Source organism: Phoenix dactylifera, chromosome 2 (assembly GCF_051530095.1).
Source record: "Phoenix dactylifera cultivar Ajwa chromosome 2, Ajwa_hap1_PhDact_Kaust_v1.1, whole genome shotgun sequence".
NCBI classification, from domain to species: domain Eukaryota; kingdom Viridiplantae; phylum Streptophyta; class Magnoliopsida; order Arecales; family Arecaceae; genus Phoenix; species Phoenix dactylifera.
The window spans coordinates 47,564,668-47,591,263 of record NC_143191.1 but is presented as its reverse complement, the minus strand read 5'-3'; the positions used below and the strand labels follow the sequence as shown (position 1 = coordinate 47,591,263).

Genomic DNA, 26,596 nt, shown 5'->3' with positions numbered 1-26,596 from the left:
ATGTAATGCATTTCTTAGCACTTCCTCGTACGAAATCCTTGCAACAGCCCTATTGATTGTATACATACGTGGCCTAGTAATTAATCATGGCACTTTCTTAAATGCACTTAGCCAGCAATACAACTAAGAAATTACTCAGGAAGTTTTAGAAATCAGCTAAAGTAAATTTTTCCCTCACAAAATTTGAAGCATCATAAACTACAGCTTAAACAAGAAATGAACATGCATTTCATGATGGTGGTAAACTTTGTACTTTTGCACCTATTTGTGTGGGTTAATTTAGTTTTTCTATTTGAGTGTCATATTAATTTTGGCTATCAATCCCGTATCCCCTCCAGATATAGACAACGGCTCTGCTTATCGATTTAGGAGAAAGGTGCCAAATGTCTGTAATTGAATCCTTCTCGGCGAATAGATAAATTAATGCACGTCAGTGAACAATTGTACAAGATCATAATATGATCCAGTTTTGAAGCTTTAAGGAGCTAGAAGAACACCAAGAAGTTAGAAGAAGTCACTTTGATTCTATAGTAGTCAGAAGAAGTTAAAGCTGGTTTTATATCTCTTCCTCGAGCTAGAATTATCTAAGGAGCTGTCCTTGCGCAAACCATCAAAACCAATGATGACACTGTAGATCAAACAGCAGAATGCATCGTCCGCATTGAGCATACAGCAGTTTAGAAGCACATTTAGACTCAGAAAGCATAACAATGGAATATATGCTCAAACTAGATGTCCCTATGCAGCTAAATCTGATCTGGGAGCGGAGTAAATGGCGCAAGATGGAATATATGCTCTTATCTATAAATAAGCCGTAAAAACCCTAATCCAATACCTTCTAGGGATCCACAAAAACAAAAATTCAACAAAAGGTTTCTACGCAAATGATCAAATACAGGAGGGATTCAATCAAACATACCAAGAATCTGATCAAACCGAACGAAAACAATGGAATCGAAAAGGGGAAAGAGCAATAATACCTTCAAGGCTCTCCCGGTCGGCGCCGCAGAGGAGGGAGTAGGAGAGGAGGTCGCTTGGCGCCGGAGAGGAGGGAGAAGGACGGGACAAGGATCGGCGCCGGAGAGAAGGGAGGAGGAGGGAGAGGAGGGTCGGCTATTTTAGGGCTTGATCGATCGAGGATGGAGGAGGGGGGACGGCCGCGGGTTTTGATGGGAATCTGGTTTTCAACGACGCGAATAAGCGTCGTCATAGGCCAAGTCTACGACGACGCTAATAAGCGTCGTATAGTGCCGACGCTTTTAAAAAGCGTTGGCTATTGTTGGCGCTGTGCTGGAAATTGCCGATGCTTTATACAAGCATCGGCAAAAATAGGTCGTTAATACCTCTTTTTCCGGTAGTGATAGATGCAAGCCAAAAAAATATACTGCCAATATTAGCTTTTTAGATTCAATGACCATGCCATCATTGTCATATTGGTTTCCTCTATGACTTTCTATATAATGTCACTCTACTATCTCAAAATAAGACAATTAATGAACTTTTGATTAGTTCCCCTTCTTTTTTTTGTAAGTCAAAAACGACCAAAACCCTTCTATTATGTCATATCAACATGTATTAGCTATCATTGCTTTTGAATTGTATGGAAAGTATGCCTACCTCATATATATAAGTAACAAAAAGGATATAAAGGGTTGTCCAAAGTTAAGCAGTAGTTAGAAGAGCATTAATGAGCGCTGCTGGCACTTCCCGAAAGCCATATTCCTCTAATAACCTTAGGGCTCGTTTGGTTTGCAGGAAAAGGAGGAGAAAAAGTATGCTCAATGGAAAAGTAATGGAATGCCTTTTGTTTGGTTGGAATTTTCAAAGGAGAGAGACGAAAAAGTTGTATTCTCATAGAAATATGATTTACACATTTCATGAAAAAGTCTTTTACATGAGAAACATGGAAAAGTTACTTTTTCATGAGCCGAAAATTATTTTATTTTTATTTTTTTCCAAAAAGGCCCTTTAACATTAAAGAGGCATTAAAAACCTAATTTTTATTAAGTATTTTTTCAGGTATACTCTTTCTAGAAATCTGCTTCTTAAGAATTATATTTCTAAGAGAAAAAATGCTTCCCGCGAACCAAATAAAATTCTACAAGAAAAACAAGATTTGGCGATGCTTTTTAAGGCTTTTACCGATGCTTATAAGCGTCAGTAAGTTTTCTTCGGACGCTTTTAAAAGCGTCGCCAAAGTGTCGGCGGTGGAAAAAAGAATTGCCGACGCTTTAGAAAGCGTTGCTAAGGGGTTTTTAGCAACATTATTTAGCGACGCTTTTAACCTTTTAGTTAAAACCCAGTTAGCGTCGCTAAAAATTGTCGCTAAAAACCCAGCTAGCGATGCTTTAAAGCATCGGCTTTTAACCTTTTGGTTTTTAGTTAGCAACGCTTTAAAGTGTCGTTATAAATATTTAAAAAATATATATTTAAAAAATAATTTTGAATGAAAGCTGCATTTTTTTTTCTTTTACTTTTTTGGCTGACAAAGGCCTATGTAGCATTGAGAGTGTCAAAAAGAGCACAGCACCACCATCAACAAAAAGACTCGAGGATGATGAAGGCACCATTTGAAATATGGCAAAAAAAACAAAAATCTACTTTCATTTATTCTCAGATAATACACGGTTTCGTTATTGATCCAGCAAAAAATAAACTACATCCTAGATATTTGGAAGGGTATCATTTTTGACATTGCCTCCCTTAATACAATCTGGAAACGATCCGAGATACCATGCTGCAATAATATATGCCTTCGGCAGTCTTCGCAGCCAAGATACCTGATGTATAAGCTCCAAGAACAGACCCAGAATGATCAACACTTGCTGCTTCCCCAGCAAAATATAAATTATCCACAAGAGTGCGAAATCTCTCATACAAATCAGCTAGCTTCCCAACCAGATCACAAGAATAGGACCCAAGGGAATCTGGATCTGTACCCCACCGAGAAACCAAATACTGAACCTGAAAAAGAAAAATTACAGTTAAAAAAATTAGTCTGAAGCTAAAATCACCATTGGAGTACAACACAAATACAAATGAATACAGGTGATAGAATCTTACCGGCTCTGTGGCATATGGTAGCATTTTCTTAAGTTGTAGCATCACAAAGTTAACAGCTTCTTCATCAGATAGATTCTCAATGTCATGAGCAAACCTTCCAGCAGCCATGTACATAAGAACAGGATGTCCTGTTGCTTTGTGGAGATTGAGAAAATAGCCACAGACATATGATGTTGGAGCAACCATTCCTAAAACTTCTACATTAGGCCAAAAGGCAGTACTAAAGTGAAGAGCTATCTTGTTCTCATTACCAGTATAGCCACTCAACATGCAATAATGCTCTGAAAAGTAAATAACAAAACCTCAATTAGATGTCACTATCCCAAGATTAGCTATTGCGAGGGGGTTCTGTAAATTTCAATGTACATCAAAAATTTTGTATGTACTATGTCTCTCTTCAGCATTCCATCGAATAGATGTCGTGCTTGGCTGCCTACCACTCTTCTCAAGTCAGAAGGCTGAGAATATTGCATCCGTGGCAAGCGAGGAGCACAGCGGTGAGGGAGGTGGAGTTCACCGGAGATCCGGCATGGCCAGATCCGCATACTCCCAGTATAGTTGGTCAGCAAGCTGCATAAAGATTTACAGTTCGAGAAGAGAGAAGAAAAATTAAATGAAAAACTATCCATATTTCTCAACATACCTTATTGAGGGCCAACTCCTCGATCAACCGGGCCTTAGTGCGCCGAATCTCGGCATTCATCGCCACCGCCACCGCCCTATTTTTCTCCCCGGCCGCTGATGAGAGCACAAAAGTGCGATCTATACATCACTTAAATTAGTATTATTGCTAACAAATAATGATAAAATTGCCGCATTAATATTATATTTTTGTAGGGTACAGGTGATCAGAAATCAAAGCTAAAATGCACATTGGGTTCAAAAAGATGCATCACTATAGGTGACCAGCCAACCGCATGGACGACCCCAGTTGCACACTAAAAGGAGATCAAGTTCAGCGGTCCACTTCGTCGCAGCTTCATTTTCCCTTCCCAGCATCTCGTGCGACCCAGCTTCTTCTGCATCTTAGCCCAAGCACCAGCAGTCCGTCTTCTCCGCTTGTGAAGCTATCTTGCACCCGAGTTCCAACCAATCCCAAGCGTTCAAGCCCAGCCGGTCAGCATCCCATGAAGCATTTCATCCGCGTCCGTGACCCAGCGTCCGCAACCATCCCGAGCATCTTCGCATCCCACGCGTCTCGGATTTCCTTCCTCCCAAGCTTCCACGTTCACAGAATCCCAGTATCCCCAGATCTTCAGCGGTCCACGTTCGAGCTCCTCACGAACGCATGCGTCTTCCACCTCTTCCCGGCGATTTTCCAGCTCTTCCGTTCGCAAGCGTCTCAGCCCGTATCAGCTGCGATCCAGCCGTCCCGACTTCAGCCATCTGAGATTGCATCCAGAATCCCAGCATGGCACGTCCGCGTGCAAAATCCACCGTGATCTCAGCGTATGCGTCCCAGCTCTTCCGTCTTCCTCGCAGTCCACACATCTTAACATCAGCGATTCATCCGTGAAGCCTCCCAGCATGCCACGTCCGAATCTCCCAGCATCACAACGTCTGCAAGCATCTTCTGCGAGCCATCCACGGTTCAGATCTCCCAAGCTACCACCGAGCGTCCACGCTCCAGCTTCTCCCGTGAAGCTTCCCATTTCCGCATCCTCCGAACCAGCATCCGATTCTTCCGGGATTCGCAAGCATCCGAGTCCCAGTCAAGTATCCGGGTCCGAATCTCCCGCGCCCAACGCCTGCGATCGTTCCGTGATCCAAATCCCATGATTCCGCGTTCGGATATTTCGCAACTGGATCAGGGATCCATCGCACGAGCTATATGAGGCTTCCGCTCGGCTGGGAGGATGTTATTCCTTCCCATTCGGTGAAACAGAGGAGTAGCCCTCTGTCAAAAGAAAAAAAAAAGAAAGGGAAACAGGGCCTCCCCTGTTTCCGAAAAGAAAAAGAAAAAAAATGAAAGGGGGATTAATGTTTTCAATGAGTGGCTAATTTCCTAGGAAGGGTGATGGAGGAACCTTTGATGTATTTCTCTTTGAAGTAAATTCTAAACTTTTGCTTTCAATGATTTATTTATTGATATGTTCTTGATCCATGCGTAGTTATTTCATAGATAGATCTTTAATGGATTATGATTATTGATATATGGATTGCTTTAGTATTTGATTCGTCGTAGACGTAGAAAGCACGATGAATGCTTAGAAATTGAGTTCATATGTTCATGAAACATATACCATGATTAGATCTATCCTACATTTAATCTTTAATCAAGAACCATAGAGTTTATTCCTTGGATGCAATATCATCAAGGGGGATTCCAGATCCCTACCATTTCTATTTCATTGAATTGTGTTTATTAGTCTCTGCATTTAATTTCTGAAAATCAAAACATCATTTTAATCCACAAATTTATTTAATTAATTAATCTGAAAATTATGCTAATAATCTATAAATTTCGTTCCCTGAGGATTCGACCTCGGACTCCCGAGAATTTACTACTTGTGCGATTCTCCTGCACTTGGGAGAACAATCTTTATTTTCGCATCTCCGATTTCTACACAACAGGGAAAAGAAAAAAATGCGCCACTAAGGAAACATCAAGGAAAAGAAACCCTGGAAGGGAGAAAGAGGAGGAGGACCTGGAGGGCATCGTCGATGTCGGACTCGACGGCGACGAAGAGGCGGGTGAAGACATCATCGCCGGATATGTTCTCTGTGCGCTGCTTCTCGACGCCACAAAGAGAAGCGGGGAAAAGAGGAGGGGAGCCGAGGATGAGGCCGCCGCCTGTGGTGATGGAGAGGGAGAAAGAGTAGTAGAGGCAGAGGTCAGAAATGCGGAGGGAAGAGGGGAATTTGAGGAGGAGGAGGACTTGGTCGGGGAAGGAGATGGCTTCTTGAATCTGAAGGGGGTTAGGGATTTTGGGTGGAGGGGGGGGAGGGGGGTGCGGCGGCTGGAGGGGTTAGGGATCACCTTTTTGAAAGCGCGCGACGGAGAGAGAGGAGAAGGGGGTTAGGAATTTGTACGAAATAGGCTCCAACAATGCTTTTTAGCGTCGTCTTAGGCAGTGACTACGCTGACGCCTATTAGCATTGTCTATTGCCGACGCTTTTTACAAACGCTGGCAAATTTTGACGCTAGACCAAAAATTGCCGACGCTTAAAAAGCGTCGGCAAAAAAGCATCGATAAAACCGACTTTTTCTATAGTGAAACGAGTCCTTAGTTCTTGCCCATTATATTTCACTCTCGACTAACCTTAGACCTTTTCTTTTTCTCTCCTCAATTCCTCATCTACGTACATAGACTCCACGTATGACATCATATTTATTGCTCTTTTTGCCACCCACATCATATTTATTGTTCATGATTTAAAGTTCAAACCTAGTCAAATTTTCTAGAGATATAGCATGACAGTTGATCAAATTCTCTCTCTCTCTCTCTCATATGTTTATTAAGTAAAGTTCCTCAATGAATGAATTCTTAAAAAGATTCAGATTGGCTAGTAGAATTCATAAAGGAAGTTTTGTTTTTTCTTCTTCTCTCCTTTTTATTCCTTGAGAATTAAGTTATGTTATTGGGAGAGTCTAGATTGCCAAAAAGTAAGGTAATTAAAATGTAAATATGATGTGGAGTAGGTGCTTTTTAAAAGTTTTTAAAGAATACGAGTCAAATTTTAACTTACAAATTAAAATAACAACATGTAGGCTTTCACGGGAATATTTTAGATTTAAAGTATACTTTGTTTTCTTCTCTCAAGATTTAACAATCAAACCATCAAAGATGAACTGAAAGGACAGCATTTGAATAAGATAAATATTTCGAGCTAGAAAATTATGATCAAACATTCCCTAAAACAATTTTTCTTTCAAAAAGTTTTTATTTAGGGACTAGGGAGGAAATATGATGTGATATTTGGGTGCATTCAAAGTTCAAATGTTCTCGCTTGAGAAAAAAAATACATTATGGTATATTACAAAAAAAAATTAGGACTAAGGCTGAATTACACTTACACCTAATAGTTTGAAAACTTATGCTTATTCCCTGAATTTTATTTTTAATCCATAATTTAACACAACATCGGTCAAACCGTTAATTCTAAATAGGACGCAAATGAGGTATCAAAAAAAAATTCAAAAATAGCCAAAATAATCTTAAGTGATATAACAACCATCCAAGGGCATAACAAAATATGTACATTTTCTCTCCACCTAAGAGTAATTTTGCTTTGTCACATGAGGTAAACGGTTTCATTCATGTCATTAATTTAACTGAGCATAAGTATTGGCACTACAGGAAATGTGGGAAAAGCCGACCCTTTTTTGCCGACGCTATTCACTAGCGTCGGGAAAAAATACCCCAAGCGCCACACATCCTCACGCTTCAAAGAAGCGTCGGTAGCTTCCTCCTCTCCCGATCGATCCCTAGCCTGGAATCCTTTTCTGCCTCTCCGCCTCCCTGAGTACCCACCCGATCGAGCCCTAGCATTTCCGCCTCTCCGCCTCCCGATTCTCCCTCAAGCCTCCTCCCTCCTCTCTGGTTCATAGATCGAGCGTTGCCTCACCTCCGCTCATATAACTGGTGGTTCATAGCTCGAGGCTTGAGCCCTAGACTTTCTCCCTCACCCCCTGAATCCTGATCATATAACGTCGGATAACTCCGTGGCGATAACCCTAACCGATCCCACCCTGCTCCCTCTCCCCCTGCTATAAAAGGACCGTAAGCACACTATACAAAGTGATATATCTTCTCCGTCGCTTGCTCTCATCTCATCATCTTTCTCGATCTCCACGGATGGCTGCGAACTCCATCCTCGCCAACGGCGGCAAGGGGCCGTCGCCCGGCCGCCTCGCGGCGGTGTACAGCGAGGTGCAGACTAGCCGCCTCAACCACTCCCTCCCCCTCCCCTCCGTCGTTAGGGGACCCTTCAAGATCGTGGACGGCCCTCTGAGCTCCGCCGCCGGGAACCCCGGTATCTGTCTCCCCTGTTTTCTCTCTCCCCCTTATGACTTGATTGAGATCTATATCGATCGATCTGAGGCCAATGATGGTCTGTGTTGTGATTGTCATGCTTGTGACGATATCGATTGAAGATGAGATCAAGAAGCTGTTTCCTAATCTTTTCGGCCAGCCCTCCGCCACGCTAGTTCCGACGGGTTCCGCTCCTTCGGAGATGGCTGGGAGTCTTAAGGTCGGAGTGGTGCTCTCTGGAGGCCAGGCTCCCGGTGGGCACAATGTCATCTCTGGGATCTTTGGTGAGCGCTTCGTTTCATTGTTTCTTTTGGATTTTTACCCCTTATTGATTGATTGATTTCTTTCTATATCCTTTTGTGGTCATGGATGATTTTTTTTTTGGTGTGCTTTTGGTTGATTGTGTGATGGATTAATTTCTTGGTTTCCTCATCTTTTTTGTCGTCATGGTAGATTACTTGCAGGATCGAGCCAAGGGGAGCACGCTGTACGGATTCAAGGGAGGTCCAGCAGGGATCATGAAATGCAAATACATGGAGCTCACTTCAGAGTACATCTATCCTTATAGAAATCAGGTATCTGGCTCGCCCTAATAGTTCTGGATTAACCAACCGCATCTTTCTATGCTACAGGGTTTATAGACCGTTTTCCCTCTTCTCTCTCTTGAATTTCACATTAATATACTATTCACACGTGCTTACCTTGATTAGACAATAATCTTATGGGAAAAAATATGTTTGAGGAATGATGATGCTGATTTTTCTAACCTAGTTTTGGATAGGAGTATTCATGGTCTTTCTTTCTTGCTTGCTTTTTAATAGATGTTTAGCTTTTTTTGTTACTGTTGTCCAGAATCTGTAAGTTTAAATAGAGAAAAAAACTGAAGAAAAAAAAAAAGAGGATTAGTCTGTGCAAAGTAAAGCTTATGGTTTGTAAGGAATGCCATTGTGCCTAAATATTGTACCTAAGTATTATGATGCCAATAAAATACAATAGATTTGCTCCCTGTTGTTGGTTTGACACTGTGAGGCTCAGTTGCCTCCAATAAGCTTGGTGATGGTTCATAATGATTGGTGATGCACTTGCAAGCATTTCTATTTAATCCTCTTTTTCCAAGCATTTCTATTTAGCACTACCTTTAGATAAAACAAGTGATGCACTTGCAGTTGTGAATATCAAATTTGGATCCATTTGATAGTTTGGATTTTTTTTTTTTTTTAACAACTGGCTGTGAACCTAATGGCAAACTTTTACCTTTCTTATCATGATTGGGACTGGCCATGATTGTTTTAAGTTGGCATGACATGTGAGTATTGCTGTGAAAACCAAAGGGGCTAGATAATAAACATCGAAGAAGTGTGAATTATTGGGTGCTTTTATTGAAATGAAAAGTAACATACATTGGTTGGAGAGGAAGGGAAAATATTCACTTCTAGATTGCGAAAGTTATTGTTTGAACGTAAAATTCTTTGAGAAGGCAGCACGGAAACTAAACTATTAAAGTGTATATGGAAAGATATGATGTATTTGTAATCAAGGTAAAACTATGGAGTATCAGAAACAAATGTACTCTTGCATTATTCAACATAGTCCTCAGATAAAATTTGCTCATCTTAACATTCCATAACGGTAATTGTGGTGGTGCTCCATAATTGTGCTAGTGGTTCTGTTGATACAACACCATGTGCTATCATGCTATGAATGCTAATCAGCTGTTTGACTGTTGAGTTACAGTCTAGTTGGTGGCCTATGCATACAAATATTTAGCCAGGTAGCACCCAGTACGTTGATTCCTTGCACACTTGTTTCATGCAAGCATTTATTTAAACAGTAATGACCTTTATGTAGTTTATAATTGCATCTTTTTTTATTTTTTTTTGGAAGTAAGTTATTTGACTTCAATTTTGTGGTTTTGATATGAAAATAGGGTGGATTTGATATGATCTGCAGTGGAAGGGACAAAATTGAAACTCCAGAACAGGTGCTTATTGTCTATATGTATCTACAAATACCTCTTGAATAAATGCAGTATCTATTGTGAGCCATTTTTACCCTGTTTATTGATTTTAAATTTTCATTCTTCTCATTTTTTAACTGACTGATGCTCTCTTATGTTCATATGCATCAGTTTAAGCAAGCTGAAGAGACAGCCTTGAAACTTGATTTGGATGGACTTGTTGTGATTGCTGATACTTCTACTCGTAGAGATGATGATGCCGTCGACCCTTGAGACCTCGTAGACTGTTTATTTAGGAATTTGCTATGTATGTTTTTAATATTTTTAAAGTACAATGTAATCAAATATGATAATATGATTAGCTTTTAATAAAAAATTTTGTTTGTGATGTGACTTTTGTGATAGTGGAGAGAAAACTTATGCTTATCCCCTGAATTTTATTTTTAATCCATAATTTAACACAACATCGGTCAAACCGTTAATTCTAAATAGGACGCAAATGAGGTATCAAAAAAAAATTCAAAAATAGCCAAAATAATCTTAAGTGATATAACAACCATCCAAGGGCATAACAAAATATGTACATTTTCTCTCCACCTAAGAGTAATTTTGCTTTGTCACATGAGGTAAACGGTTTCATTCATGTCATTAATTTAACTGAGCATAAGTATTGGTTTTAGAAACTACTGGATGTAATTATAATAAATAAAAACTTCAATGGAGGTTTTGTAATTTTGCTCTTTAAAACTTTCTCCATCAAATTCAATAAAATGCATGTGCCTTATCTTTTATTTTTATTTTTTTAAGAACAAATCTTATTTATTCAGTTTATTTTTTTATGAAAAATCTTCAATGATTGCATTGTTGTTCAAATGACGATAGCTGCCGATGCTGACGCTTTTTTTTTTCTTTTCTTTTTTTTCTTTTCCAGGTTGACAAAAAGACGGCTAGTTGCAGGCACTTATAATATCATGCAGAAGGCGCAGCTAAATTGACAAGATTTGTAAATTTGGCACGAAAGAGTGGATGTGTGCAATCCCAGGATGTATGGGAAGTCAATCCTATTGATACTTTGAGCTTGGATGTACTATTAGGGGCATATCATTAAATAATAACAATCCATATTTTCCCATCACCTTTAGCTTCACCACCTTTGGCTCCCCCTTACCACATCCCCTCCGCCATCCAAAGCAATTAGATAAAAAAACAAGAACACAAGAAATCCCCCTCTATCCAAAATGACACCATGACACCAGCCTGCCACGCAGGAACAAGGTCATCGCTGATGCAATCCAACCATCGATTGCCTCTTCTTTTTTTTTTCTTTTTGGGTGCAACGGTTGCTTACATTACTCTAGCATAAATACAGCTAACAGAATCAAAAGAAAGAAAGTGATAGAGTATTAGAAAAGAGACCCTGATGTATCTAAAGAATCTTTCCGAAATATTGAGCAGCATAGGAGGCGACCCAGCCAACGGCCCTATTCGTCTTCCGATACATATGCACGGCCTGAAAGGTACTGTACTCATCCACCATCCACCGGATGTTGCTTAGCAGAGAGTTTACAACCCCCTCCCCCCCCCCCCCCCACCTCTCCTTCTGGATCCAATCAATCACTGTAGCTGTATTCCCCTCAAGCAAAATATGCTAAGCCCTCAGCACCCATCTCGTATAGGTAATGCCTTCGCATGCTATCCCAAGCTTCGCCCCAGTGGCTATCAATCCAGTTATGTTTTATCTCCGGCGGCAATCAACCTTGAGCTATGACTCCTAATCACAAAACCTACTCCTGCATTGTCTCCATCACCGGACAGGCTACCATCGAAGTTCATCCTAAGATGGTCGGAAGACAAGGACGATCCTGAGTATTATAATAGCAAGATAGAATTCCTAAATGTCTCTAATCATCTTAGATGAGGTCGTCGTTATAGCTCTAATGATCTCAGTTATCTGAAGCAAAGCTTTCTCCATCACACTCCTCGTGGGCACCGGACGCTCCTATCTAACCATAACCATCGGTCGCCTTCGAATGACCAAATTCTTCAAATCTTTTGCGCCATATAGGTGCTGCTTCTCAGCACCATCCATTTCTCAGCTCACAACAGTATTCCTCCATGATGGTTGTTGGAATCGGCACGAGACACGGAAATCACGTGGATAGACGTACGCAAGAAAGAAAGTGGTCTGGTGAAGAGTTTTCTGCCGATGTTTTGTGGCCCGCGGTCGCCACCAAACCATCGGGTTTTCTGCCGATGTTTTGTGGCCCGCGGTCGCCACCAAACCATCGGCATCAACATGAAGTGGGTCGGATGAAGAAAAGATAAAAAAGAGTGGGCACTCTGTCGGTCTGGTCTCCTCCGGTCTTCACGTGGCCGCGCCCACCGGACCTTTGGCTCCGTTCCGTTTCCACGCGCTCCCACCCGCTGTTGCACCGCCCTCTACCTCACTTTTCACGTGGCGCTCTTCCTCTTCCGGCCACCCACTGAGGCCATCGAAACAAAACGGATCGCCTTGGAACGGAATCCCTAGAATAGCAATTGATGTCATCGGGCCACGGTCCATTACGTATCACATTTGAGCCGTTAGAACAGTGACCATTGAGAGGGAGAGATCCGGGTTTCTCAAACAACTAGATACCTTGCTTTATTAATGCCAACCACATGGGTCCGGATCTGATGCTGAACTACAAAAACTGTCAAGGATCAGCGGTCACTAACTGCTGCTAGTGCTGGAAATGGGCCGTGCCGTATGGGCCTGCCCAGGTCCAGCTTGAAAGTTTTTCAAGGCTTGGGAACAGGCATAGGCCAGAAACTTTTTGGAAATAGTGGACCGCGGCCGGGCCGGAACCCAGTCCCAAATCCTGCAGCGTGTGGCCTTCATGTGAAGCACGGTTGTAAAACTTATGTGCATCGTAGAACTTCCACAGGCACCACCCATCCATCAACTGAAGCCCAGGCTGACCATGGCCCATTTTCTCCTCATCCCACTGAAAAGATCCCATACACGCACACGCACTCTCTCTCTATCTATCTCTATCAGCTGAAGCCCATGCTGACCTCGGCCAGCTTTCCCACTCTAATCTCATCTCTCTCTCTCTCTCTCTCTCTCTCTCTCTCGCAATTCCCTAATAGAAGTGATGATACATTCAGCGTGGAGTTACATGATTATCACAATCACATTCGCAGGAATTTTGAGATGGTTCGAAAACAATCCTACCTGTTGATTGATGAACAGAGGGCAGAGTGCAAAAGCAGCTAATATTTAGAATTTTAAAGCATCATACCATCATAAAGAATATTTAAAACATAAATATAGCAGCAAAGAAACAAGCTAAATCTTGATTTGGTTGGTTCATGCCAAGTTACCTGCTGACGGAAGCAGGGGAAAGAAGCGCAGAAGTATCACTTATATTTTGAATTCTAAGCGTGGATGCCATGACCAAGGATTTTGATACATAATTAACGCAGCAATCAAGCATGTTTTTGTTTCTCCTCCTTGTCTTTTAATTCCCCACTAGAAGTGATGATATAGTGTGCGTTGACACTTTTGCTGCATATCCTACACACGGACATCTGAATAACAGCGAAAAGAAAAGTGGCTTCTGGATGCAAGCAATGCTTATCGTCATTCAGCATCTTCAATTTCTTCATCTTCTGGTACACCACGAAGGTACAGTACATTGTTGCATCTGGAATGCCATAAATGAAATGAAGTCAAAGACGATCATCCCCAAATCACAAGAAGCAGTCAGTATGAATTATATGACAGATTAGCAAAAAGGAGTCCGCACATCAAATGATGCCACAATTTTATTTCAGCTTCTCACAGGTTTTATATCATACAAAATAGTTTTTTTTTTCCACATTTTTTATTCACTTCTCTTCCTCAGTATACATGTGTATGCAGAAGAGCCCAAAGGTTTTTATTTTATTTTAATCAGAATTACTCTATGCTGACAGATAAGGCATAAGAATAGCTTTTGAACGAGCCAACGTGACTTCTAATAGCAGATGTTAATTTTCTGAACATATAAATATAGAGCAAACACATTATGGGTAACAATTAATTACCTTATTAGTATCTCCCCAAGATTCCCTGAGAATTGCCCATCAATGTATTCTTCGGTGTTGGCAAGCTGCAGAGAAGGATCTTACTGTTAAATTGATCTAATTAATCAAAAGTACTATAACAATAGTACAAGAAGAGTGGGCAAAATCCCTAAGAGTAACTTTAAGAAAAGCAATACCTGCAAATTCATATAGGAATCTACTGAGACAAGATAACCTGAAAAATTAGAACACGAAATCGAGTTACATAAGATAGAAAGGATAACACTTGACGTCATGTAACCATGACCACTTGCAGATATAAAACAAGAACGTAAAAAATTTACCTTTGTATTCCATCCCCCACTTCAGTTTCACAATTACAGGCTTCCCAGTCAAGTTGTTCAAGAAAGGTTTTGGGTTAACTGGAACAGCCTGCAACATCAATAGAGACACAAGGTTGTTGAACCTTGATAATGTAGCAAGATAACTTTTACAACAGAAAAAGGGCATACAATCGTTAGAGATAATGCTTTACACACTGAAGTAAACAAATTATTTTGTTAAATCAAGCTGTTACTTTTTAAACTCCCCATTCTTCCGGAAGAAAAGAAGCTATTACTTGGGACTCCAGACAGCATGGAAGTACTCCAGATGCCAGGATCGTTAGTGTCTGAAACCCAGGGAAATTCCTACTGGTTCATGTTTCATTTAATTGGGCAGTTAATATTAGATGATTTAGGTACCGCCCTTTCAAAAATGTACTTCAGCCTTGCCTGCAATCCCATCTCTCCAATAGACATACAACAATTGATCTACAGAGCCATGTTGAGATCAGGACAATAAGTAACGGATAAACAAAACATAGTCTGGAGCATCATCGTTTGAAGTTTAAACCAAAAGCAAGAGTTTTGCCTGAAATGTTTTTGCTTTCCAGGCCTACAAAATCGAGATATAAAGTAGGCACATGCTCATTTCAGCTTGTACTGAATGAACCCACCTTGATGTTATCCAAAACATGATTTCAAGAGGAAAAGGCTAAGTTATAATGGCATCATTTTTAACTCTATTTTTGCCTATTACTACCATAAATCAATTTGTACATTCTTGACTGCTAAGTTTTCTACAATTTTTTTCTTATAATGATTGCATATAATAAATCAATTCGAATATTATCCAAACTACTGAATATGATCTACTATCTCCAAACTGCTTACAAACCAAAAATCATGCAATTTAGAGACTCCTAACCTATGCATCATATGGCTGAAAATGCTCATTCTTGGCCATTTAATGTGAAAGCTGGAGATCTCCGAATCACATGATTTTTGGTCTATAAACAATTTGGACATATACATCACATTCAACGGCTCAAACATCGGTCAAATCCCCATCTTCCGACTCAACTGACAGGATCCAACATGAGATCCAACTGGACCCTAGTCCACATCTCTCTATTTATCTATCTATCTATCTATTTAGATATAAACATATATATTCTATGATATGCTATACAAAATCTTAAAAGTATACAACTAATACATAATGCAATTACTCTTCTTATACACAGCCATTACAACTTTTGTCAAAATTAGACAGATCCCTAATCTTCCATTCAAGCCCTGCATACCTGAATATTGATTTATTTAATATTTTTATTTCCATAGTTTTTTCCCTTATGATTTAGAGTATAACACCCACCATTGCATTAAACTTCATACTAGGTATATGCTAAAAAAAAATAGCCTACAAATGAGATAGTGAAAGGATATGGATGACTTTATTTGGATTGAAAACAAAACTATCAAAAGCAAATTTCTTCTAATATTAGATTTTAAATTTAATTATTTAATAATAAAGCAAAAGGAATGGGCATGGTATGATCCATAATAAGGACTACTACAATATTATAATGACTACTATGGTAATTTTGGACCCTTTCTATTATGCTATATATTTTCGATATGTGACCAAGTAGCAATAATTATTTATTACTATTTCATCTTTTTGGCTATTATATAGCTATTGATGGCCAATGTTTAGAACTCAGTGACTTGGCTCAATGATGCGGGATAGAGAATTTAGGGAACAAGATATGAAGAGAGGGGGGGGAGAACATCTGGAATCCACCAGATTCGAGGAATCCTCCTCTAGTAGTCTCCAATCCGGGAGTATCTTTGCCAAAGCAATATTTTCATTCAAAATATTCTGACTCAAATAACAGACATAGGGTTCCATATGTAGCCCCCTATGTAACTATCCATGATCCCAACAAGTGATCATGTAACTACCCATGATCCAACAAACATCATGGGACACTAAAACAGCTAAACACTGCCATAACAAGGTGGCTAAAAACAGCAACTAACATAAGGACAAAAATGCATAATAAATAAAAAAAAAATACACAAGAAAATAACACTAGGTACACAAGAAAATACACTAGGGCTCCTGCATATGGACCAAAGTGTTATGCACGCCGGCGACGCCTGTAAACGTGCTGAAAACGGTGGTCTGTGTCCTCACCAACTCCCCTCAGCTGAGAAGAGTTCGCCTCTGGCAAAACAGAGCTCTGGTAGTGCTCCAACAGGTCTGAAGCAAGTCGTTGAAGCTTATCTTTGCTAATCTAGGTATCATCTGACTGAGGTCGACCATGCCATCTGACAAGATATCGCTAATATCCACCGCTCTGCGTACTAACAATCTGATCATCCAAAATCTATTCCACTGTGTCCGTGATCTGCGGAGAAAAAGGTACAGGAGGCAAGACAGGAGTAGGAGATAGGTTTTCAAAATTGGATGTGAGGTCAGTATCAGGCTCAGTGAATGGATCTTCAGGAATAGTTGTCGGACCTCTATAAGCAACTAAGTCTTCTACATTAAAAACTGGATCAATCCCAAAATCACTTGAAATATCCACCACATATGTATTAGATCCAGCCCGTTTCAAAATTTTGTATAGACCCATATTTCGGGCATGCAATTTCCTAACGGCTCTTAGTAGAAACCATCCAGGTCTGATTCTGATCATTACATCATCACCCACTCGAAATTCTTGATAATGTCGACGCAAGTCAATGGCCATTTTATATCTCGCATTATTGATCTCAATTTTCTTATTAATCTCTTTATGCAAGTTTTACATGTGTTACGCAAAGGACTCGGCGGTCTCAGATATTTTGTTGTTAGGTGCTACTGGGATAAGATCAACAGGTTTTCACGGGACGTAGCCTAAAACAATTTCAAAAGGACTCAAACCAAAGATCCTGTTCACAGAGCTGTTGTAGGCGAATTCAGCTGTGGATAGGAGAAGATCCCAATTTTTCGGATGGTCACCCACTAAAAATCTTAGAAGGTTTCCTAGGCTGCAGTTGACCACCTTAGTTTGACCATCTATGGAGGTGATATGCTGTAGAATATTTCAACTTTGTACCCATAAAATTCCAGAGGATCTTCCAAAAATAACTAACAAATTTGACATCTCTATCAGTCACTATCGATTTAGGAAGCCCGTGGAACCTAACTACCTCGTCATAGATTATCCTCGCAACCTTGGAGACGTCAGAAGTCTTGAAAGTTGGCAGAAAATGTGCCATCTTAGAAAATCGATTCACTACTACAAGAATCGAATCATGCTTACTTCTAGTCTTTGGTAGCCCTAGCACAAAATCCATACTAATGTCCTGCCAAAGACGATCAGGGACAGGAAGGAGGGTATATAAGCCAGTATTTTGTTTGCGCTGCTTAGATAAGTGACAGTACGACACTGACTAACAATTTTTGCAACATCCCTTTTCAAACTAGGCCAATAAAATTTTTGTTCGACCATATCAATGGTCTTATTTCTACCAAAATGTCCAGCTATTCCTCCCGCATGCAGTTCCCAAACAAGAAAATCTCTAAGGGACGTTTGAGGGATACACAACTTGTTTTCTCTGAAGAAGAAAACACCTACCATGAGGTAGTCACTATTGTCCCTGGTGCGACCTGCTAACACGCTAGCATAAATCTCAGAAAGTCTGGACAAGATGCATAATCTTCAATCATACGCTCAAATCCAGTGACCTTTATGCTTACTGAAAAACGTAACGCTACACGTCGGCTTAAGGCATCAACTACCTTATTGTCAATTCCAGCTTTATTACATAACACGAAGGTGTATTCTTGAAGAAATTCAGCCCACTTTCCATGTCGGAAACTCAATCGTTTCTGGAAATTCAAGTATCTCAAAGCTTCATGATCGGAATATAAGATGAATTCTTGAGGTAACAAATAGTGACGCAGTGCTTGTACAACTACGTAAAATTCTGTCATAGGTGGGATATTTTCGTTTGGCATCATCATTCAGCTTCTCACTAAAGTATGTGATAAGATGTTTTTCTTGGCTTAAGACTCCACCTATACCTATACCAGATGCATCACAAGAGACTTCAAAAACTTTAATAAAATCGGGAAGGTGCATGACCGGAGCTTTTGTTATTCTAGTCTTGATCTCTTGAAACGCCTTTGAGGCTGCGACGGTCCAATAAAATTCACTTTTTCGGATACAATCCGTAATAGGTGCAGTGATCGTACTAAAGTTCTTGATAAACCTCCTATAAAAGGTGGCTAAGCCGTGGAAGTTTCGCACCTCAAATAATGTAGCGGGTTCGGGCCATTCAAGAATAGCTTGGACTTTTTGTGGGTCTGCTGAAATACCCTTGGAAGACATAACAAATCCTAAGAACATAACACGATCAGTCATAAATGAACACTTCTTAAGGTTCGCATATAGGCTTTCTTTCCTAAGCGAGTTGCAGACCAAATGTAGGTGCTCAAGTTGTTCCTTGCTTTTGCTATAAATTAAGATATCATCAAAATAGACTACAAAAAATTTTTCCATGAAAGGTCTTAGCACTTGAGTCATGATTCGCATAAATGTGCTAGGTGCATTTGTCAACCCAAAGGGCATGACTAGCCACTCGTATAGTCCACCTTGGTCTTGAAAGCTGTTTTTCATTCATCACCAGAGCGGATACGAATTTGGTGATAACCACTCTTAAGGTCAATTTTGGAGAAGATAGTGGCACCCACCCTCATGTTGAGCATGTCATCCAATCGTAGTATTGAAAATCGATACTTAACCGTTATCTTATTAATTGCCCTGCTATCCACACGCATTCTTCAGGTGCCGTCTTTTTTTGGCGTCAGAAGTGCAGGCACCGCGCATGGGCTAAGACTCTCGGATAAATCCTTTTTGAAGTAGTTCATCAACTTGTCGTTTCAATTCAGCGTGTTCAATCAAATTGAGTCTATAATGAAGCAAGTTCGGAAGAGTTGCCCCTAGGACCAAATCTATGGCGTGTTGAATGTCACGCATAAGAGGGAGCTCATCAGGAAGGTCCTCAGGAAAGATATCCTTAAATTCTTCCAGAACATGATGAACTTCATTCGGAAAATCTATTTAGAAATCAGGAGCAACTTCTTTGGAAACTAACACAATAACTATAGATTCTTGGGTTGCTGCTTTCTCAAACTCCTTAGGACTAATAATTTGAAGGCGCTTTTCAACCTTCACATCCTTCTTTTCAGTAATAGAGAGCCTAGGCAAAGAGTTCAGACGAATTTTCTTTTCTTGGTAAAAAAAAGAACAGGAATTGGATTTGCCATAAATGGTCACATCCAAATCGTAAAGCCGCGGTCTGCCAAGGATGATATGTCCAACATCCATGGGAATAACATCACCAGACCTTATCGTTATATTCAGAAAAGTTAATTTGGACTAGACAACGCCCAGTGACCAGTATGGCAGTTTTATCCACCCAAGACACATTATAAGAATTAGGATGAGGCACTGTCTTTAACTGTAGCTTCTTGATAGTTCTTGTGGATACAACATTGACGCTACTCCCACTGTCGATGATAACTTTACAGCTATGTTCGCCACATTTGATATAGGTGTGAAATATGGATCGACGCCTCCAGTCATCATCTTCTTGGTTAAGTTGTGTAAGGATACACCTAACTACGCCTAAAAGAGTGGGACCCTCAAGTGAGGCGGGCTCCTCACCTTCATCTGAATCTTCAAGGTCTACCTCAAGCTCATAGACCAATTCATCTTCATCATTTCGTTCTTATTCGATGACCAGTGTTTTCTTAGTGGGACATTGGCTAGCTCTATGCCCAAAACCAAAACATCTGTAACACTGATCTCGAGAAACTTTGGGTGGTTCGCTTATAATTTTCTTATTCTTTTGATCATTAATTTTTTGGGACTTTGTCGCTTGATTTCTAATATTGGGCTTACCCCAAGTGTTAGTTTGACTACCGTGGGTGAACTTGTGGTTGGACTCCTTAAGATCAAAACGTCTAAAGGTTGTCTTATTATTGTAATACTCGATGTCTTCGACAAGTTGATAGGCATGTTCTAAAGAATTGACCTCGCGTAGAATAAGCTCTTTTTGTAGGTCATCTCGCAATCCGGACCTAAACTTAGAAAGAAACAACACAATCTCGCGTGCATCGCATCACATGAAGAACTCATCAAAGCGAGCGATGTACTCAGATACAGATTTGTTTCCTTGAGTCAGTTGTTGCCACCGATCTAACAAGCGACTCTTATAGGATACAGGGAGATATTTTTTCTTTAATTTTTCCTTCATTACATCCCATTGTACCACAGGGGGTTGCCTAGCTCTAGCAAGCATGTTTTCTACTGTATTCCAATATAACTTGGCGGGACCAATGAGCTTCATTTTTGCAAAATGAACTCTGCGATCTTCAGATAGACTATACCATTCAAAGTAATGGTCCATATCAGCGAGCCAGTCAATGAAGACTTTTGGGTCGAGGCGACCATCATAACTTGGTGCTTCTATTTTAATACTGCACATTACACGCTCATCTGGTGTCTCATGCGTTCTTAGATAGTCCCTCTGGTATTGTTGCCCAAGGCATCTTAGGCGGGGCGGTTCAAACTCACCAAGTTCAGACTCTCCATCATTGTTAGTAACTTGGAGGTTAGTGATTGAATTTTCAGCCAAAGCGAGTGTTCAATCTAGTTTCAAGGTCAGTAATCCTTGCCCCTAATCTGGTTTCTAGTGCCGCAATGGCATCTAACACCTGTTGGTTTGGGTTGGTAGACATCTTATGTGAGTAGGATGTACCGCTGCGAGTTGTCATGCTCTAGAATACGACAATCCTAAATATAAAAATTAACATTCAGATTAAATCAACAATCTTGAATAAAAGACTTATGACAGAGTCTCGGTTATTTTCGAATTAGCACAGGTGATAACTAAATATCAAGGCCTTAGATACCGCCAACTTTGGCCTGGGTCATGCAAAATCTTTGCAAGTTAATCTAATGAAAGTGGGGTCTTTCAAATTGATTAGGGCTTCAACAGATTTAAGTAAAATTTCCTAGTTGCCTTTTGAGGATTTGAAAAAAATAACTTGTGAGGCTCAATATGTGTTTTCAAGAGGCACAGGCCCCTATAAAATTAAGGTTCTATCTCAAACCAACAACATGAAGTAAAAGAAATAGCAATCTAAAGATAAACTAGTTTATAAGAAACGGCTGAAAAATTATTTAAAGGAAAGGTACGATCTTTTCTTACATATCTGAATCAGTGGAAGAGATTAGATGTCAGAGTGCGGAGCGCAGAACCGGAGTCCAACGATTTGTGGAGGAAGCAGCTGGAAGACGGCTGAACCCCTGATCCTGATCCGGGCCGCGAAGCAACAGGCCAAAAGAGCCACTCGAGCCCACGTGGAAACGGGCCAAATGCTGAGGGGGGTCGGCCCGCTTGCCCGAGAGAATTGATGTGGAAGGGACCCGAAGCTTCTGGATTAGCTTCGGATCCTTCTTGGCAGCGGAAGAACGACGTCTGAGGAAGACGCGGAAAAAAAATCTGAGGGGGTAGAGAATCTTCGATTTGGGAGGTGATGGAAGCGGCGAGACGGCGTGGGCGGAGGCGATGACGGAGGTCGGAGGTGGCGGCGCGGAGGAAGAGGGGTCTCGGTGAGATGGGAGGGAGAAGAAAGGGGATTAGGGTTTGAGGGATTAGAGATGGGAGGGAGAGGAGTCTCGGTGAGCTAGAGGAAGAGGAAAATAGTGAACTCGAGGGTTAATGGAGGGTGGAGACAGCAGGGAAGATGAAGGAGGTGGCGTCGTGACTGGGGCAACGGCAGAGGCGGTCGCAGAGGAGATCGGTGACAGCGGACGAGAGCGGCTTCGCGGCAAAGAGGAGAGGCGAAGTGGCGGCAGCGAAGGATGGGCGCAGTGACCTGCCGGCGGCGGCTCTACGGCGGCCGGTCGTGAGGGAGACGAAGAGGTATTTCCTCTTTACTTTTTTTTTGTGACTAGCTTGTGCGACTCACGTATGACTCTCGTGGGGCGGGCACGTGCAGCTTTTTTTTTCTTTTTCCTTTTTTTTCTTTTTTTTTCTTCTTTTTTTCTTCTGGGTGGATCCGGGCTAATGAACTTGGTGACGGATGGGGAACTTACCCATTAACCGGTGCTCCCTCAACCTCCCGACAATTTTGGGAGGTTGTTCTGATCTCTGTGGCTACTGCTACAGAGTGGATCCTGTGGCCTGCGGTGGTGGACGACGGATGGTCACGAAACCCTTGACTGGTTGGTAAGATCATAGGAGAAGAAGCCTCCCTTTGCTCCTTCTAGTGAGAGCCGATCGAGAGGAAGGAGAAAAGGGACGTAAGACTCTCCCTTTTCTACGCACTGTGCACTGGTCGTCGGCGCTCAACACGCTCCAGCGTTCGTGGTGCAAAGTATGCCGTGAAGAACTCGTGCAGCATACGAAACAGAGGCAGCATGTCCATATGCCAGATCCCTAGGTTGATGACTGCTACGGGTGAACCGAGAGGGGGGGTTTAGGGAGGGGAACAAGGAGACAGTATCAGAGCTTTGGCACAGAGGCAAAGCCCTGGCTGGCTCTGATACCAAACTGATGCGGGACAGAGAATTTAGGGAACAAGATATGAAGAGAAGGGGGGAGAAGATCTGAAGTCCACCAGATTCGAGGAATCCTCCTCTAGTGGTCTCCAATCCAGGAGTACTTTTGCCAAAGCAATATTTTTATTCAAAATATTCTGACTAAAACAACAGACATGGGGTTTCATATGTAGCCCCCTATGTAACTACCCATGATCCCAACAAGTGATCATGCAACTATCCATGATCCAACAAACATCATGGGACACTAAAACAACTAAACACTGCCATAACAAGCTGGCTAAAAACAGCAACTAACATAAAGACGAAAATGCATAATAAATAAAAAAATACACAAGAAAATAACACTACACTAGGAAATAACACTAGGGCTCCTGCATATGGACCAAAGTGCTATGCATGCCGGCGATGCCTGTAAACGTGCTGAAAACGGTAGTCTGTGACCTCACCACTCAACTTGTCACAGGGGCTAGGTCACAAGTCCCCAATTCAACTACTGGTTAACCGGGTTCAACTAGTGGATACATATTCACTTACTCTCCTTCCCTTTCCAAACACCAAACAAGCAATATCTCCTCCCAAAATTCAAACTACCAAATTTCTCTTCCCTACCTTGCTATCTTAATGCTTGGATCCAATCCCGTCCTAAAACTAGAAAATAAAATAAAATAAAATACTTGATTTGGTCAATGTTTTTAAAACTAAACCGAACTAGGCAATTCAACCGGTTGAACTAGGAACCAATCGCTAATTCAGTCTGATTCAAAGGACCAACGAGCTAGAAGACGCTTCTTCCTCTCTCTCCTCCCCATGGAGGCATCTCTCGCCTCTCCTTCCGCCCTATCCTCACCCTCCTCCCCTGTTCCGAAGGGAAGAAGCCCTTCGACCCCAATATCAAAGCCATCAATGGCTCCTCGGCAAGGGCATCTTCCCCACTCCCAAGATCCTCCATGCCTTCCACAAGGAGACACGGAAGGCCCTCCTCCGAACCAAGAAAGAAGCTCTCGAGGATGAATCCCCTCCTCTCTTCGCATTCCAGAGGTAGGCCCTAAAGGAGAAGGCCCTTCCACACCATCTCCGTCGAGTACCACATTGCACGGAGGAGCGAGAAGGCGCTAGCGCTTGCTGGAAAGCTGTGATGCACGGAGAAGCGTGCAGGTGCTAGCACTTGCTAGAAAGCTGTGAGGGAGGTCGAATAAGATTGATTTGAGAGGATTTATGCACATGGAGTGGAGGGGGAGCCTGAAAGACAAGCATTTGGAGGAGCTCAGGGTGATGCTCGCTGAGAGGAATGGAGAGAGTTTTCAATGGCTTCTAGAGGACGACATGGAAGAGGGGTTTCAGTGGCTTCGGACTTGCTCTTCAAGGCCGACCTAACCGTCGATCGGACTGATCGACCCAAGAACCGGACAGTTTACCAGTTCGCGGTCCAATCCAGTTTTAAAAACATTGCATTTGGTTGAAATAGCCACCAAATTGCAGGGAAGGAAAACAAGAAAATAGAAAGGGGATTCGACAAGTACATCCCGGTTCCCACCAAATCTGGTCGTGTCACCTTTGCTCCCATTGGAAGTAGCCACCATGCCTTCACTTCATAGGGATTGACCGGCATTTGATGGTTGTGCTATTATGATTAAGGGAATTGAGAGAAAGAACGATGTAGCCAAACAATGGTCATATTCTTCCCTACATCATCAACACAGTTTTTTAACCTATAGTGTAATGTGTCGAGTGGCGAATCAATTGGAACGACCTGCCTGGGTCTCCAAACATGGTTAATGTCTAATCATGAACTGCTATTATCATAAAAATTCAAACCCATCAAATTTTGATTGGGTAAAAATAGATATTAAATTTGTTCTAACAATCAATAGTAGCAACTTGGAGGCAAACAGCTAGAGAATAAAACAATTGAAGTACTAGACACACAAGGGAGGAACTCTAGATTAGCGATTACATCATCATCATAATATACTTGATTGTTATGTGACTCTTATCCAATTCGTCGATATAATTTTTAAGTTAAATTTCCACCAAGAAAAAAAACATTTGATAAATGATACTAATCCCACAAAAATAATGAAAAATATAGAGCATTATGAAATATCATTACTGGATTTTATTTTTTAAATTAATAAAATAATTCACACAAAAAAACAAGTAGATGGTACTTCTTGAGACTATCTGAAATTTAGTTATAAATCCAAATTTAGAACAAATTTTAGCTTTCACATTTATGTAATGAATTAAATTCTTCATAATAACTGAATAAATAATCAATACACTTCTCAACGTGCATGTGCAAAGCACATGCCAAAATGACCAGCAAATATTCAAGTATCCTAGTAACCAGGAATTTATATATCCTAATTAAATGAAATGATGTCTTTCAAGTATCCTAATAACCCTATGATCTCATTATACATCAATCCATCAAGTCAAATATAATAGTAATAATTGATAGCAAAAGCATATCATTCAAGTATGGAAAAAAGTTATAAAAAAAAAACAACAGAACGAAAGAAACTAGGAAGTCATAAGGTTAACTAAAATCCCATAATCTCCTTTGAAGAATGCAATGAAGAGGAATATAGAGAACAAAAGCACAAAAAGAAAGAAAGAAAAAAAAAATGTCACCTAATATAGCAAAAAACAATGAAGGCATATACAAAAGATCTGAGTTCAATTGCTGAAATTTCAACAAAAAATTACCACTTCCTTTCACATCTCAATCAAGAACGGTTCGAACTAAGCAATACTTATGTGCATTGCTTTCTCTAAGCTCAGCATAATGGATTCTTTAGGCCACAGGTGGTTGCAGCCCTTGCAACAAGACGGCGCGGCAAGACACCGTCATAGGGTTCTAGGGTTTGATATACGATTCCCAAAAACATTTTTCCAAAAAAAATTTCAGACAAGTTGGGGGGAATCCAGGTTTCCTATAGGAGTGTTTATGCTCTTGGAGATGAGATGTGCTAGGGCTGGGGTTACGGTTAGGGTTTGGTTTGGTACAAGAATCGGGAGAGAGATTTCCCGTTGTAAACGATGGTTTCCAATGCGAGGGAGACTTACCGCCATGGGAACGAGAAGCAAAGCTTGGAAGGAGACACGATCCTAGGAGACACGATCCCAGGAGAAGTGGAAGCGAAGAGAAAGCGAGAGATCGGACACGAGGGAGGGAGGCAGGGAGCGATCTGTTTCTCTCGCTCGCCGGATCCAAAAGGGGGTTTAGGGTTTTTAGTCGGTGTGGCGGGGATGGGCTGGGCTAGGTCATTGAGCGAGCTGAACTGAATAGGTTAAACTAGAGTTCCCGGTCCATATACATTTTCTCATCTTAGGTCTGTTTGGAGGAGCTTTTGTAGGACCGAAAAGTATTTTCTAACCTTTCAAAAATACTTTTAGATAAAAAATAGTATTTGATAAAGCTGTTTTAGCTTTTTTAGAAAGCTGAAAACGGCATTTTGGCAGAAGCTCCATTTTGGAGCTTTCCGAAAATGCTATTTTGAAATTTGTTGGAAAGCTCTATTTTTAACCAAATTACCCCTACTTGAAAAAAAAAATTCCTCCCCAACCCCCCCTCCTATTCCTCTCCCACCCCTC

At 41.1% G+C, this 26,596-nt stretch overlaps 2 protein-coding genes and 1 pseudogene across 4 annotated transcripts; 1 reads left to right on the top strand and 2 right to left on the bottom strand.

The window, feature by feature from the left end:
- Nucleotides 1-2,587: 2,587 nt before the first annotated feature.
- LOC149768374 (polyamine oxidase 5-like) lies at nt 2,588-3,986 on the bottom strand (annotated as a pseudogene). Its single transcript, XR_016399685.1, has 2 exons — nt 3,064-3,986; nt 2,588-2,964 (listed from the first exon to the last, which is right to left on the bottom strand). The product of XR_016399685.1 is annotated as a polyamine oxidase 5-like (transcript).
- A 3,861-nt stretch (nt 3,987-7,847) lies between these two features.
- On the top strand, nt 7,848-10,269 carry LOC149768373 (pyrophosphate--fructose 6-phosphate 1-phosphotransferase subunit beta 1-like). Its single transcript, XM_089928323.1, has 5 exons — nt 7,848-8,040; nt 8,162-8,323; nt 8,493-8,614; nt 9,967-10,020; nt 10,168-10,269. The coding sequence occupies exons 1-5, from the start codon at nt 7,863-7,865 to the stop codon at nt 10,267-10,269; spliced, it is 618 nt and encodes a 205-aa protein (XP_089784449.1). The 5' UTR covers nt 7,848-7,862.
- A 3,040-nt stretch (nt 10,270-13,309) lies between these two features.
- Nucleotides 13,310-26,263, bottom strand: LOC103696251 (putative small nuclear ribonucleoprotein F). Of its 2 annotated transcripts, XM_008777799.6 has the most exons (5): nt 26,069-26,263; nt 14,391-14,478; nt 14,244-14,281; nt 14,068-14,132; nt 13,310-13,685 (listed from the first exon to the last, which is right to left on the bottom strand). In XM_008777799.6, the coding sequence occupies exons 1-5, from the start codon at nt 26,072-26,074 to the stop codon at nt 13,622-13,624; spliced, it is 261 nt and encodes an 86-aa protein (XP_008776021.1). In that variant the 5' UTR covers nt 26,075-26,263; the 3' UTR covers nt 13,310-13,621. The 2 variants fall into 2 exon arrangements, with proteins under 2 accessions (XP_008776021.1, XP_008776020.4); XM_008777798.4 differs by lacking the exon at nt 26,069-26,263 and having other exon boundaries at nt 14,391-14,571.
- Between the last annotated feature and the right edge of the window lie 333 nt (nt 26,264-26,596).

Bases quoted from the DNA above. Each gene is read 5' to 3' on its own strand.
- LOC103696251 (XM_008777798.4), bottom strand. From the start codon at position 14,556: ATGCCCTTTTTCTGTTGTAAAAGTTATCTTGCTACATTATCAAGGTTC. The intron at 14,282-14,390 runs GTAAATTTTTTA...CTAATTTTTCAG, and splicing joins GTGGGGGATGGAATACAAAG to GTTATCTTGTCTCAGTAGAT. The intron at 13,686-14,067 runs GTAATTAATTGT...ATGGCATTCCAG, and splicing joins CTTGGGGAGATACTAATAAG to ATGCAACAATGTACTGTACC.
- LOC149768373 (XM_089928323.1), top strand. From the start codon at position 7,863: ATGGCTGCGAACTCCATCCTCGCCAACGGCGGCAAGGGGCCGTCGCCC. The intron at 8,041-8,161 runs GTATCTGTCTCC...TATCGATTGAAG, and splicing joins CTCCGCCGCCGGGAACCCCG to ATGAGATCAAGAAGCTGTTT. The intron at 10,021-10,167 runs GTGCTTATTGTC...CATATGCATCAG, and splicing joins AAATTGAAACTCCAGAACAG to TTTAAGCAAGCTGAAGAGAC.